At 18.3% G+C, this 17,850-nt stretch overlaps 1 protein-coding gene across 1 annotated transcript; it reads left to right on the plus strand.

Annotated features, from left to right (window-relative positions):
- Positions 1-16,703: 16,703 nt before the first annotated feature.
- KY384_004654 (uncharacterized protein) lies at positions 16,704-17,681 on the plus strand (the record flags this gene model as incomplete). The annotated part of the gene is made up of 1 exon (XM_044813159.1): positions 16,704-17,681. The coding sequence occupies one exon, from the start codon at positions 16,704-16,706 to the stop codon at positions 17,679-17,681; it is 978 nt and encodes a 325-aa protein (XP_044669899.1).
- Positions 17,682-17,850: the final 169 nt, after the last annotated feature.

Raw genomic sequence — 17,850 nt, forward strand, 5'->3', positions numbered from 1 at the left:
TATATATAAACTTATTTATCTTTAATTTAAATTTATTTACTATTTAATTTTTTATTATTTTTATCTTATATATAAAATTTATAAATAGCTTTAGAAAGTATATTAGCTATTATATAAAAAAAACTAAAAGTATAACTTATAAAAAAAAAAGCCTAGTAGTCCTTTTCCTACTCTTTTATTAGAAAAATATTAATTAGTTTTATAATAAATTTAAAGATAAATATATAATTTAAAATAAAATATTTATCTTATATAACTTCTATAATTTTATATATATATTTTATTATTTTTTTAAGTTAGTATTTAAAGTTTTTTACTCTTTAATCTTCTTTTTTATATTATTAATTAATATTATCTTAAAGATAATATTTTAGAAAAAGGTACTTATACTTATATACTTTATTATACTTATTTTCCAATTTAATTTATAATAACAAAATTTATACTTTGCTTTAATATATTCCTAGCTTATATTTTTAATTATAAGTATAGAGATTTTTTCTTAATAATATTATCTTTATATTTACAATTAAAATATTTTAAGTAGTATACTTAATATTCTTATATTAAAGTATTAAATATTATAGTGTTGCGACCCTAGTATTTAAACTAGTGAATAGTATTAGCTAATTCAACTATAAAGTATATAAGTTAGTTCTCCTAGAATATAAGTAGTGGTTAGAAAACAAGTAAAAGCAAAATAACGAAATAGAATTAAGTTACAACTATCTTAAATCTTATAATAAAGAATAAAACTTATATTAAATATAAGGAAATCTATCTAAGGAAAAGAATAAATAGCAACTATATATTTAAACCTATTTACTATATTTAGTTATATTTAGTTATTAAACTTACTAAATAATATTAAGTCTATTCCTATTTAGTAGTTTTAGCAGTTAAGTACGCCTAAATATATTATTAATACCTTCTATTACTATTTAATTTTATAAACTTAGTAATAGCAAAACTTGCGTATTTTCTAGATATTTTCTATAGTAGTAAAATATATTTTAAAATAAATATCTAAGTATACTTATCTTTATATAATTAATATCTAAAGGGCTATAATATAATATTATCTTTTCCTTTAAATTGTTTATCCTTAAATATATTCTGTTTTTTTATATTTTATTTTACTTTATATTCTTATAATATATTCCTTTAATAATAATACTTGCTATCAAAAAAAGGCTACTAATAAAAGGAAACTTTAATATTATTATATTATTATATATCGGTATTAAAACTATATTTTATATAGCGTTGAATATATAAAAATTTATTTATTTATTTAGTATACTAAGTATAATAAAATAAATAAAAAATGCAACCTAGCACCTTTTAATAAGGAGATAAACAAGACCTATAATACTTTAGATAATATTTATAAGCAATAGTTAATAGCTTATACTAAGCTAGCTTATCTATAAAAATAAAAATATTTTTATTTAAAAAAATTAAAAAATCTAAATAATTTTAATATAAAAAATATCCTAGAAATAAAAAAGGATAAATAATAAGAAAAAGAGCAAAAGTAGCAATTAAACAAAATATATCTATTAACTTTAGCTTTTAAATTAGATTTAATAATTAACAATTTTTTCTTTTTCAATAATTTTAATTTTTCTTTTTCTAGTTAGTCTAATAAATAAGTAGAAGCTTTATTTGCTCCTATTACTGCTACTAGCAGAAGCGCTAAAGCTTCTTTATATAATTAAATAGTAAGTATTTTTCTAGTTCCTATATATTTTCTTTTTCTAAGTAGTTTTTTTATTTAATAAAATAATAATTATATTATTTTTTTAGTATTTTTTTAAGTTTAAAAGTATTATTTTCTTTAAGTTTATATCTAAATAATATTAGAATTAGTTTAATATTTCTAGCTTTTTTAAGGAATAATATATAGAATACTAAGTATATTTTAATGTCATCTAGTAACTCTAATTTATAGTTAACAAGTTTTTTCTATTTTCAAATTTTAAATAAACTAACTTGCAAATAGTCTAGTTTTTTACTTAGTTATTTTGTTCTAAAATTCTTTATATAAAGTTATATTTTATTTCCTTTTTTTAGCTAAAGTCTATTTATCCTATATTTATTTTTCTATTTTTCTATTCTAATTTATACTTTTTTTAAAAAGTTTATAATATCTTTATATATATATTTAAATTCTAATATATATTTAATAGCTTTTTACAATCTTAATAATTCTTTTAATATATTATTTATATTTAAATTCCTTTTATAATTTATATAAAATAATATTATCTTTATAATACTTAATATTAAGTTATTAAGTACTAGTTCTACTATAGGTAAAAGCTTTACTTAATTATTTTAATTCTAATTTATATAATATTATAAATATATTTTTAAAATTTTAATTTTTTTTTATTTAACTATCTATTTCTAAGTAATATGCTATAGAGAATTTTAATTTAGTTCTAGTTTCTACTATAATAGTTTTTTAAAATAAAAATATAAATAATTTATCTTTATTTAAGATTATCTTTTTAAGGAATTTTCTAATTCTAATTACTTTATTTAGGAATATATATACTAGTTATATTACGTTATATATTTTACTAAATAATATTATTATAATATCTTTTATATATCTATTAACTATAACTATTATAGCGTTATATATTTCTTTAGTTCTTAGGTTTTATAATAATAATAATTTAGTTATAAAATCTATTATAATATACTGCTATAGAAAGTCTAATAAGTATATTTTCTATAAATAATTATATTTTTTATAGTTCTTAGCTTTATTTCTTTTATATAAAGAGTATTCCTTAATATAGTTATTAATTGCTATTCTTATATTTAATAAAAACTAATTTTGTTTAATAAGTTTATATATTTTAATTATTCCTAGATATTTGTATTTTAAATCGTTATAATGTTTTTATACTAGCTTCTATAAGAGTTCTTTTAATATATAGTATTATTATTAATATTCTAGTAGTTTTTTCTATTTAAATTTAATCTATTTCTAGGCTATTTTATTGTTTTAGTATATTCTTTATACTTAGTTAATAAAATTATTCTTTATTAATATATTAACTTATACTAAATATAGCGTTATATTATTGCTTTGTTTAAATATTGCTATTATATATTTGTATTTCTATTAGTATAGATTTAGTTATCTACTTAGTCTATTAGTAATAATATTATTTTTTCTTAGTATATAATTAATTCGGAATTTATATTATATTAATAGTTCTACCTATTTAGTTTATTATCTATTTAATTGCTCTATTATTGTAAAATATACTAAGTTCTTATAGTCTATAAATATTTCGATATTTTCTATTCTTTCTATATATACTTTTTATTATTAGAATATATCAACTATTGCTATTAATTTTTTATTATAGATATTATAGTTTTATTCTATATCTATTATTTTATATAAATAATATACTATAGGGTGCTATTTATTGTCTATTTTCTATTATAAATATATTTTTATTGCAATATCTAATACATCGGTTTTAATTCAAATTGCTTTTCCTAATTAAAAAGTTTATAGTACTTGAGTTTTAGTATATTTTTTCTTTAGTTAGTTAAATACTTATTATTACTCTTTAGTTTAGTTATATTTTGTATCTTTTCTTATTAATTTTATTAAAAATAATATAATTTATAAAAACCTTTATATAAATCTTTAATTAAAGTTGATTATTCTAAGGAATAACTATAATTCTTTAACTATTATTAGTTCTAGCTAATCTAGCATTGCTTATATCTTTTCTAGATTTATTACTAAGCTTTTAGTACTTACAATATATTTTAAGAAAAATATTTCCTTTTTATAAAACTTGTACTTTTCTAGTTTAAGCTTAAAGTTTACTTCTACTAAATATATAAATATCCTTTTAATATCTTCCCTATATTACTATATTGTTTTTAAGAATATTAGTATATTATTTAAATATATAATAATATACTAGTCTAGTAAGTTCCTTAGAATATTGTTAACTAGTTCCTAGTATAATACTAATATATTAGTTAACCTAAAAAGTATAACTATATATTTATATAATTTATATCTTATTCTAAAAGCTATTTTCTATTTAAAGCCTTTAGCTATTTATATTAGATTATATGCTCTATATATATTAAGTTTTAAAAACTATTCTACTTTTTATAGTTAATCTTTTAATTTATTTATATTTAGTAATAAGTACTAATTTTTTATTATAATATTATTAAGTTTCCTATAGTCTATATATAATTATAGTTTACTATTCTTTTTTAGAATAAAAAGAATTAAATATTTAGCTAAAAAAGATAATAACTTTATAAATCCTTTTATAAAGTTATTTTCTAAGTATTTATCTAAAGCTTTAAGTTCTATTTCTAATAATTAATATATAGGTTTAAATATTAATTATTTACTATTAATTAATTTAATCTAATAGTTTTAAAGTTAATATAATAGTAATACTTCTTTTCTTTATTCTTTTTTAAAAAAGTATTTCTATTTTCTATATTCTAATAGTATAAAAACTTTGTTAGTATTCTTTCTTTTAGCTTTACAATCGGTTAACCCTTCTTCTATATCTGCTGAAGTTAGTATACTGCTTAACTACTTATTTTTTGAAATCTAAAATATATAAATATTTATAATATTCTATTAAATTTTTTTATTTAAGGTTATAATTATAAACTGCTTAGGTTTCTAAGCTTCAATAATAAACTTATCTTTAAACTTTAGTTCTCTAAATAGCTAGTTAATAACTAGGTTCTGCTTTTTCAACTAAAGTATTCCTAATATAATATTATAAATAGCTATCTCTAGTATATTAAATATTATATTTTTATTATACTATTAAATAGCTATTATTATTTATATAGTTTCTTTTATAATTAAGTTAGTTCCTACTATATCTCCTATAACTATTATAATTATATATAGTTTATTTATTATTTATATTTTAATTTATATTTTTTATACCTTTTATTCTAAAATATAGTTTCTTTTTACTTTTATATCTATAAGTATAATTATTAATATATTATTAAACTATATATTTAATATAATATATAAGTTATATCCTCTAGTATTTTGCGCTTTATTAAAATTATTAATAGTTTCTTTAGGTATTATCCCCTATTATAGTTTTTTATTTCAATATATTTTATATTATATATTTTTATAGTATTGCTATATAAGGTTCTATTGCTATATTAAAGGTTAATCTTTTTTTATAGAATATATAATAAGTATATTCTATTTTTTAATTCCCTTATTAAAGACTAATAATATAAATTATACTACTTGCCTCTATATTTTAGAAAGAACTCGTTTTTGTATTTATTAATTAAATAAGATATATATTAATTAATTATATAATTAATTTAAATAGTTTTTTTATAAGGTTTTTAATAGATTATTTATTATATTATTATTTTAAAGATTTTATTTTTAAGTATATATATAATATTATTTATCTAGTATTTAAACTAAAAATCGATATAAGGGTATAGTATTTACTTAAAAAGTTATTTATTACTGTCTTTAAGTTCTATATTCTTATACTATCTAAAACTATTAAAAAGATTTTATAATTTGTTTTTAAAATAACTTTATTTATAATTACACTATTTATATATTTATTGTTTTTATTTAAATTATTTTATTATATTATTAAGTTCTATATTAAGAGATTTATATAATTCTTTTATATATTATAAGCTACTATTTAGTGTATTAATCTATTTTTATTTTTTATATTTAATTAGTATTTATTCTTAGGTATTATTATCTACTATTATAAAGGATAATATATTTAAGTTTATATTGCTTACTAAGCTTTTAGCTTTTTTATTATTAATTGATAATAAATATAATAATAGAAGTTTTTATAAAATATTTAACTATTTTTATACTTAGTTTTTCGACTAACAGTTATATATAATATATTCTATTTTATTATATTTATAATACTTCCTTTAGTTAGGCTTTCTATAGTTACTTTTATTATTATATTATAGTATTAATATATTTAGCTTTATAAAGTTATTTTGCAGATTAGTACTTCTTAGCTATCTTACCTTATAATTATAGCATTTTTAGTATTTTATTATATTATTGCTATATCCTATAATAACTTATCCTATATACTATTTTTATTGTTCGTTTCGCTTTATATATTATTAATATAGTTTATTATTAAATTTAATTACTACTTTTATAAAATTATTAATAATTTTTAATTTCTCTACTATAGTATATAAACTTATTTTAAATATTATCTTTTAGTCCTTATTTAAATATAGATATTTAAACTTTATTATTTTATTCTATTATTACTATATAATATTAGAAGATAGTTGCGTAATTAGCTGCTTTTTTAGTTTATTATAATTATTATATTATTAATTTAATATACTATTCTTTATTAGTAGGTCTAAATACTTATTAAATTTATTTTTTAAATTTAGAATAATCTTTAATCTATTTATAAGTCTCTATACTAGCAATTTTATCTATATATTTTCCGAAATCTAAGTTAATCTATAATAGTACTTTGCCTTTTATATATATTACTATAAAAGCTACTTTAATTTTATCCCTAATATTAGATAATAGTTTAAAATAGAAGTTTAACTAAAATAACTAGTTGTTAAGCTTATTCTTTTCTTTAAAAAAGAAATTAAGCTTTAAAGGTTTAGTTTTATCCCTTTTAATAGTAGTTAGTCGACATATTACTTGCCTTTACTAAAGGTATTATTTACTTATTATAAATCTAGTTATACTTATTTTAAAAATATTTAATATATTACGACCCTAGTATTTAAACTAGTAAATAATATTAGCTAATTTAACTATAAAGTATATAGGTTAATTCTTTTAGAATATAAATAGTAGTTAAAAAATAAATAAAAATAAGATAATAAAATAGAATTAAATTATAACTATCTTAGATTTTATAGTAAAGAATAAGACTTATATTAAATATAAGGAAATTTATTTAAAAAAAAAAGAATAAGTAGTAACTATATACTTAAACCTATTTATTATATTTAATTATATTTAGTTACTAAATTTATTAAATAATGTTAAGTTTATTCCTATTTAATAGTTTTAGTAGTAAAGTACACTTAAATATATTGTTAATACTTTCTATTGCTATTTAACCTTATAAACTTAGTAACAGTAAAACTTGTATATTTTTTAAATACTTTCTATAGTAGTAGGATATATCCTAGGATAAATATCCAAGTATACTTATCTTTATATAGTTAGTATCTAAGGGGCTGTAGTGCAATATATAGTTAGGTTTATAATATATATAGATATTAATATTATAAAAGTAGCTTTAATTATTAGAAGTATATAGGGGGAATATTCTTAATAACTTTATTCTTTTTTTTACTTTTTTCTTTAATTAAGATTTTATTAATCTTATTTATAAAAAGAATTAACTATAACTATATATTTTATTAATAAAATATAGTTATAAATATCTAAAAGTACTTATAATCCTATAAATTTTACTTAGTATCTTATTAATATTACTTTAATTTTTATATTTATTATTATCTTTAAGTTTAGCTAACTCTTTTTACTTATAGCTAGTAGATATAATTATTAATACTTTATATACTTATTTTTTATTTAGTTTTAATAATAATATAATTTATTTCTTTAATAAACTAGATATTTTAGAATATAGTTTTTTAATAGGAAAATTATATAAGGAATACTTTTCCTTTACTAGTAGCATCTTAATTAAAAAGATACTAGTAGCAATAATAGGTAATCTATTATAGCCTAAAGAAATAATAATAAAGTCCTATAGAATAGAAAATAATAGAAATATTATTATAAAAGTAAAGAAATATATAATAAAAATAAAATTTAAAAAGTAAATACTATAAGGGGTAAATAGGGAAAATAAGAGAATAAGGTATAGGGTAAGCGTACTTTTTATATAATCTAGGCAGAACTTTAAAAATTAGACTTAGAAAAAAAAAAAGCTAAGAGGGAGTAAAATTTTTCTACTTTTCCTATAGAGAATTAATTTTATTACTCTAAAGAAGAAAATACTATAATAACTAAGTATATAATAATTATAATATCTTATTTTTAAAAAGCTATAATAAGAGCCTATATTACTTATAGGTATTAAAGTATACTTTAAAACTTTTATATTGTTTTATAATTTTTAAATTAAAAAACTTTTTTAAAAAAAAATATTATAATAATATATAATACTAAGCTCTCCCTCTCCTTTAATTCTTTTAAAAGCTTTTCCCTAAAAGTTTAAATATTTTTTAAAGCTAAAAAAATATAGAAGTAATATTATACTAAAGATTCCCTAAGTTCCCTAAGTTTCTTTAAGTTTCTTTATAGTATAGTTTACTTTAATTCTAGAAACTAAAAAGTCGAATCTATATATTTTATAATACCTTAAGTCCTATTACCCTTAAGCTCCTCTAATTAATATTATAAATTAGTAAAAGATAAAGAATTATAAACTTTATTAAAAATAATATAATAGCTTTTAAGCTATACTATAGAAGGAATAAAAATACTTTAGTAATTAAGTATAAATATAATATTAGGATATATATATATATAGCCTATTTTATAAAAATATAAACTATAAGATTAGTAGGTAATATAGAGCTATCTTTCAATTATTAATTCTATATTCTATATTTTTAATTTTAATATAATAGAACTAGTATTATTTTAGTACTTCTAAGCTTTTTTCCTAATAATACTTAACTTAATAGTATTAGGAATAGTACTATATTATTTATTATTTATAAAAAACTAAATATATCTTATATATACTTTTCTTTAAAAATTGAAATTATTTTTATATATATTTACTATATATATTTTACTAAGTACTAATTTATAGCTTTATTTTAAAAGGTAGTAAATCTTTTTTTAATCTATTTATTGCTTATATATTTTTTATTTATTATTAATTACTTTTCTTTTCTTTTTATTATATTAAGATTATTATTCTTTAGACTTAATAAAAATATACCCCTTACTTTTCTTTAAATTATAGGCTAGAATAGCAATCTTATTTTATTTATTATATAAATTTTTATAGTTTATATTACTGTCTTTATATTTGCTAATATCGCGTTATACTTATATTTATTTATATTAAAAGTATTTAATTTATTATATTTAAAGGCTTTTATTATTCTTTTTAAATTAATAAGCCTTTTATTCTTTTAAGTAGTTTAAATAGTTTAAAGTTAAAAAAAGAAAACATTTAAATTTAGTAGTAGTATATTAAGAGTTTAGACTATTAAGCCTTAAAATAATAATAATAACTATAAGCTATTATAGGATAGGCTAGATAAAAAAAGTAGTTTTTAATTTTTAAATAAAAGAATTAAATTATTATACTTACTAGTATTTAATATAATTATAGATAAAAAGAATTTTATATATTTAAAAATTAATAAATAGAATTAATACTAATTCTTATAATATATTATTATAGTTAAGTAAGCTTTTTATAAGTATATCTTAAATGTGCTAGCAATCAATCTTATATATAAAACTATTAATAATAATAATAAAGATAATATATTTAAGGTTTTACCTCTAGAAGTTATTTTACTACTATTAAAACTACTTAAAATAATAATAATAATAATAAATTTATATTTATATTCCCTTATAATCTAAGTATCTTTATCTTTACTATAATATTATTTAGCGTAAGTATAATAATATTATTACCTTTATATTAGCTTTCTATCCCTAATACTTTTAAAGAAATTGATTATATATAGTTAAAGATTATTTTTATACCCTTTTATTTAGCTTTTAACTTATAGTACTAAATTATAAAACTTAGTTAAGTAGACTATACTAGCTTATTTAAGGTATTTAGTCTTCTTAAGGATTTTAAAAAGCTTAAAATATTATTAAAGTTAATAGCTACTTTAAAGAAAAATATAACATAGTAATTACTATTAATTAAATTAAAAAAGAAGAAAATTCTAGTCGCTATAAATAGAAGATTAATATAAGGAGCAAAGAGTTAACTAAATCCTAATAATAAAACTATATTTTTTTTAATAATATTAACTTATTTTCTACTATTATCTCTATACTAGACTTTATTAAAAAGCTATATTTAAGTATAGTATATTTTATTAATAAGCTTTTTAAATTATTTTATTTTAATATATAAGCTTCTTTAATTTAGGCTTATAATAATAATTTTATAGTAACGTTAAAGGGAAAGTAGATCTTACCTTTAAATATAGTATATTATATATTTATTTTTAATTTTTTTAAATATTAAGAATCTAGAGTATAAATATTATTTTATCTCTTTTTATATAAAATTAATAAAGCTTTTCTTTTTAGTTTAGTACTTATTCTTCCTTTTTTAGTAATATATTATATTTATTAAGAATAATATTATATATAATTATAATTTTAAAGAAATTAGTAATAAGAAATAGTTAAAAAAAATATAATACCTACTTTATTAATTATTTTTTTTATAATAATATTATTTTAAAAATTAACTTTATTTCTTTTTTACTTTTAATTTAGAGGGAGTTAGAATTTAAAACTTTTATAAAATTTTATTTATTTTCTTTTACTTTTAAGTTATATTTCTTTATACTAGTTCTAACTTTTATTAATACTTTTAGCTTATACTATAATATATATTATATAATTATAAGAATTTACGCTATAATAGTAGGCCTTTTTAAAAGAAAAGAAAATAAAAAATAAATATATTCTTATTATACTTAGGAATATATAGAAATAAATTTTTAAATAATATTAAAACTTTAAAGCTAACTTTAAAATTGTTTAATAAAAGCGTTCTTATTAATATTAATAATATTAAGACTATATTATACGTTTTTATATTAGCCTTTATTAGTAATATAAAATAATATTTAAAGAACTCTAGTTTTAAAGCTATATAAGTAAATTAATATTATAGGAAATATATTATAATAAAGGCAGAGCGAGAGAATCTAATATTCAATATAATTTTAAATACTTACTTATATTATTAAATAATAGCTAAAAGATAAGGAGTAAAGTAAAGTAAAGTTAATAATAAGATCCTTTATATATTTAATATTAAATGCCCTATAATACTATTTATTAAAATCTCCTTAGTACTTAATATTATTTAATTTTACCCTAGCAATACTATATACTTAAAATTCTAAAAACTTACTAAATAGGCTTAGTATTATCTTATTAATATAATTTTTAAACCTTCTACTATAGAAGAGTACTTTATAATACTTTAATATTTTTTATTTCTATTAAGTTAGGTAAAATTATAAGTAATTTATTACTTTAGTTTTTATAATATATAGGAGGATATACGCCTTTCTATTATTACTTTATTATTATTAAGAACTTAGCTATAACTTAGCTATATTAAGCTTTTATACTTATAAATAATAATTTTAATAATATAAAAACTTATATTAATATATTTTTAATTCCTAGAAAGTATTTAATAACTCTTTTCAGTTACTATATTTTTTTATTTATTAAATTTCTAAAAGGGTAGTATATTAACCTCTTTATATACTTCTTCCCCTACACTATTAAATATAAAAAATAATAATAATAATAAGGATATAAGTACTTTTAAGTATAGTAAACTATAAAGTTTAAGTAAAGTAAAATATAAAGTATTAGGAGAGATATATTAAATAGGTAGGAAAGTTTTATATAAAGTAAAAACTTATAAAGTATTTATAACTTAGTTAAATATTTATATTAAATTATATTATTATAAAATAGTTAAAAAATACTTAATTCTAAATAATATAATTATATTTGTAAGTAAAAACAAGTATTAATAAGTTTTTATACTTAAAGTATTTAACTTTTAAGTTACTTAGGTTTATAGATAATTTAAAAAAAGTATTTAATTTATTAACTTCTATAAAGTTATATAGGCTTTATTTTTAAAAGAAGCTATTTATTAAATATTTTACTTTATCTTTGCTAGTTTATTTAATATTTTAAAGCTTAATATTAATACTTATCTTAAAGTAATTAATATATAATACTTAATATTATTTAATATATTACTCTTAATATTTAAATAAAGTAATAAATTAAAAGAGTAACTTACTTGATAATCTATAGTCTTAGATACTAAATACTAAAATATGCTCGCTCTATATTATATCTTTCTATAATATATTAAATATATTTTAAATTTTCCTATTAAGATTCTTTTTTAATTTTTAAATTTATTCTTAAAATTATTATTATAAGCTTATAAGCTTAATTATAATTAGAAGAATATATATTTAAATAGAAAGAAAAAGATTTAATAGTGCTAAAAGCTTACTTTTACTAATAAATATATTTTATTTCTTCCCCTATTTCTTTAACTTTAATAGACTTTTATTATAAGTATCTTTTAATTATAATTATTATAGATTATATTTATTAATTTATATTAAATAAGTTAAAATATAGAATTATATTAAAAATGAAAAACTTTATAACTATTTATAATACTAAAATAAATAGATTTAAAAGTATCTTCCTTTATTCTTTTTAAAAAAATAAAACTTAGTTATTTATATATATTAAGATAGTTATTTTATTCTTACTACCCTAAGTAGATCCACCTTTAAAAGTATTATTAATAAGATTATTAAAAAAAATATAAATTATTAAATTATTAGTAATTAAGGTAAAGAAAATTTATTTATTTTATATAATACTAGAGAGACTTAATACTAAGTAGTTTTAGTTTATTAAAATTATAATATTTAGTTTATATAATTAGCTAATATTGTTAATAGCTATAGTATTATTTCTATTTATAATATTAATAACTATATTATAGAATTTAAAGATAAAGTTAACTATAAGAATAAAAAATTTATACCTTAAGTATAAGTAGAACTTAATAGTTTAATAATTAGTATAATAAAGAATATATATACTAGGAGCGATAGTAAGCTTTTAATCTAAATATAATAATATAAAAAGTTTAATTTATAACTATTTAAACACTCTAGATTATAAATTATAAAAGTAAAATTAAAAAAATATTTTCTAAAATATTTTAAAGTCTTTTATATATTACTAAGAGTAGCGCAAAGCCTAAAGATAGAAGAGAGTATATATACTATTACGCTAAGTTTATAGATTATTAAGGAATTATTATAGTATACCTATGTAGTTATAGTTATTAAATATTAATATATTAAGAAATTTTTTTTTATTTTAATATAAAAAACTACTTTACTTTTATTTTATAATAATATTAATATCTAGTCCTAGCAAGTTTATTATATAGATAATACTTCTATATATATATTAAATTATATCTTAATAATAAATAATATAATTCAAGTAAATTATATTAATAAAAAAAATAACTTAGTAGGATTATAATTAATAGCTCCTCCTTAATTTTAACTTTAAGCTCTTTTACCTATTTTTAAAAGATAAAAACAAGCTTTTAAATATACTTAAATATAAATTATAAAATATTAAAGTCTTTCTAAGCCTCCCTTAAGTTATCTTTTAAGTTTTAGTCTATTTTAAATTTAGTAATAGTAATATTAAAGTAATTAGCTCTAGCGATACCATAGTACTTTAGAGCCTTAGTATAATTTTAAGATCTAGAGGTATATTAATTAATCTAGATTAGTAAGAATTAGTAGAAATCTTAAATAATAATAAAATTAATTTAGAAAAGTTAAATAAATATAATAGGTAGAATTAGTAAAGTAAGTATAAAAGTACTTTAAAATACTATTATAAGATTAATAGACTTAAAATTCTCTCTTATAATATTACTAATAGTAATAAGATTATTTCTAAACCACAAGTTTATAAAACTTTATTATATTTTAAAAATTTAATAAATTTATATATCCTGCCTTTTATTCCTAAAGTAAAACTAAATATAAGACTAATTAACTAGTAGTAAGGTAATAATCTAACTTTTAATACTTAAAGAACTTTTTATATATAATAGAAGTACCTTTACCTAAGATTTAGAATTAAGTAGTCCCTTCTAAATATAGTATATTTAGACTCTAACTCTAACAGTAATAATAAAAATATTTAACCTTAAGCAATATTATTATTTAACTTATATTTATTTCCTAAAGTTTTATATTTAATAAGTCTTCTTTTAGATTTGCTACTAATAAGAAATTATTATATTAATTATATTAAGCTACTTTAATAATAATAGTTTCTATTATAAATATTATATTTTTATTTAAAATTAATAATTATAAAATATAATAAATATATAAATAATTTAATTATTCTTATCTACTTTTATAAATTTATAAAAAAAATAGGATATATAATTTTATAAATATATATTATTACTTTTTTATAGTAGAGGTAAAATACTATTCTACTCTTTTTAATTTAAAATACTAATTCTTTATAATATAAATAAATATAACTATAGCTAAGATATAGAGATTGAAAGAGAAGATAAAAAGGACTTCTTTTTATAAAATTAAAAGATATAAACAATAAAAATAATAAGGTAATATTGCGCCTAACTTAATATAATAGATATAAATATTAAACTTACTCCTTTATAGCTCCTTAATTATATATATTCTTTTACTTATATTTATTCTTTAAGTTATAATATATAAAGAATTAATATTAATAAGAATCTAGGTAAAGCAGCTATAGATACTAGTATATAAATACTAGTACTAATAAGTATTATTATATAAATATAGAATAATTATATATTAATTTATTTATATTACTAAATACTTATATAGAAATTATAAAGTTTATTTATTAATATTTTATATCTTATAACTTAAGATATTTATTTTATTATTTATTTCTTAAAGCTTTTAATAAAATATTCTATAAAAATAATATTAAGTACTTTATTATATAATTAACATTTATAATATTTTTTAAATAGCTAAGGTTTACTTATATAGATTACCCTACCTTTATTTTTAAGTTGTAAATTAATTAGATTATAGTATATTATAGACTATTCTTTTCCTTTTATCTTATATATATATTATTTATATTAATAATATTATAATCATTATAAATTTCTTTTATTAGATTTAAAAGGGTTGAAGAGGGTTAAAAAAGTAAAAGTAAAATATTTAAATTAAAGGTAAAAATACTTTAAGATAAAAAGAATTCTTATATATATATATTAAAAAAAATAAAATTAAGTAAATAGCCTCTAGGAATAGAACACTATTAGATAAATATATTATAAATTAATTATAGTCTTATAAGTTTTTAAAGATTACTATAAATATAAGATATAAAATATTAAATAGTATTATACTTAGGTTTAAAGGTATATACGCTATAAGATAATATTATTAATAATCTCTATAGCTTTATAATTAATAAAGTATTATATCTATTTCTATAAGTAATATAAATAGAAATAAAATTATAATAAATAAGTTTATTAATCTTATATATTACATTATATTATAAATAGATTTTTATTTTATTAATAATATAAAAATAACTTAAAGAATAATAAGAACTTTAATATTAATCTTAAAGAAAGTTACTATTTTATATAGTTTAATTTATAATAATAATTAAACTATAATATATTTACTAGTAATTTATTTCTAACTTTTAATACTATTATAAATATAATTTTAATATACTTTTACTTATTAACCTTAATTACTCTAACCCTACTTTACTTATATATTATATATATATATTTAATACTTCCTCTTCCTTAGCTATATATTAATAATTCTTAAATATAATTTTTATTATATTTTAAAGATCTATAAATATATAATTAGTACGCTATTAAAGTGTTATTAAAGCGTTCTTAGCGTATAGTATATTATTTATACTTTTTCTATAAAATATTTATATTAAAAGCCTTTTTATACTAAAGTATTATACTTATATTAAGCTAATTTAATAACGCTTTATATATAAGTAATATAGTAACTTACTAGACTTCTAAATATATAATATATAAAGTCGCTATAAAAGAGTATACTCTTTAATATAGAATACGCTTTCTATATACTTTATATAGGGTATTCTCTACCTAGTTAAAAGGGGTAAAGTAATATATATTGTTTTTTATATAAATATTATTATTATTTATACTAATTTTAAATATAGTAAATAAAGAAGCTAGTTATACTAGATTTATAACTTATTATAAATATTATATTAAATAATTTATAAACTTTTATTATTTAAAAAATTAACTATTAAATAATAATTACTACTCTTTATATATTCTAATTAAACTTTTTAATAATTATATATATAGCGACCTTGTAGCCTAAATCACTAATTATTATATTATAATAGTAGTGATCTACAATGAGGGCAAGTCGTTACCGAGTACGCTGACTGCATATGCCAAGACCCTGATCCAAGGATCGCAATACTCCGCATCTTTAAGTCTCCAACCTACGCCTCTTGCAAGAAATCACAAAATAGCCTCCCCAATTGCTAAACGCAAAGTCTCGCCGTCATTATAGGTTTCAACTCGCGCGCTCAGATCGATCAGAGGCGCAACTCTATTGTATCCAGCCGCAAAAGCCGCAGGTCAGACTCAGACGAGACCTCACCAGTTGGTTCACCAAGCTCTAGTGCAACTTCGCTCTCACACTCGCCACCATCTTCCAGGAATGTATCAGGCACTTTCGTCAACAAGCCGAATCTCGTCATGGCATCCATACCAGAGTCTGCTCTTCGCATGAACACCGACACAGCTCCTGAGCTCTGGACCAACGACCCTACCACCATAGCGCAGGCCACCATTCGTGAAGTCCCAGGCATTGTAGATACCTACAGTCTCAGCGAGATCACCATACATCTGAAGCGTATTCACGAGAACCTCTACCTTATCTCCAATCATTGTGACCGCTTCTTCCTTTGGAATTCCGACAGCAGCATACTCTCCTACATCCTGACCCCACACAGCCTACTTGGCTTCTATCGCGCTTTCGATGCCAACCAGATACTTGAGACTGATATAGTCCTACCTTGGGTCGAGCAAGAAGTTACCGAAGCCGATCTGATACATTGCCCAGATGAGCATAAGCCTGACAACTGGATCCGCAACGCCGCATGGGTGCTCCCTTACGAGGTCTACTCATTGCGAGAGTTCGATTTACACGATCGCAAGCCGATCATGGTCTACAAAGCAAGGCGTGGGAATGAAGACATGACATTCCTCCAATGCGACCAGAAGTACTACCTTTATTGGCATATCTCAGACGAATTGTGGGAGATCGTTAAGCCCAATATGACCAACCAAGCGAATTGGAAACGACTTGAAAGCGCGCCAACATTCCCGGACTTCACGTTTCGAAAGCTAGGCTTTGCGGCGATGGTCGGCGGTCGACGTATCCTTAAGCAGTCTGAGATCCCCGACGAGTACGTACAGCTCGATGACAATGAATGCGCGAAGCTGGAGATCGAACCTGACGTCGTGCCGCCGACTCACCAGTACCAGCCTGTGTCGAGTATTATCGCGAGGGAAGATGGTGCGGCGCATCTCGTTGAGATCGGAGGTGGAGGGGGCTTCTGTTTGTGGTATCCATTTGAGGATACGATGGAGAAGGTGTATACATCGGGTGGGCTGGCAGAAATCCTGGCTATTATGCGGAATGATCAGCATCTTAATATTGTGCAATTCTGAACGCGCATGAGCAGAGCGATGGGGATGTATTAATAGGATGATGTGGTTAACAATGACATCGTTTCGACCTTTTTAGCTATAAAATCTAATAACCTTCTTTGCACCGAAGATCTGCTTCAAACCTCCTTTATATGTAGATATCGCTACATCGGTGCATTGTGCAAGGCAC

This window comes from Bacidia gigantensis (assembly GCF_019456465.1).
Source record: "Bacidia gigantensis strain McMullin 20006 chromosome Unknown contig_233, whole genome shotgun sequence".
In the NCBI taxonomy this organism is placed as follows: Eukaryota; Fungi; Ascomycota; class Lecanoromycetes; order Lecanorales; family Ramalinaceae; genus Bacidia; species Bacidia gigantensis.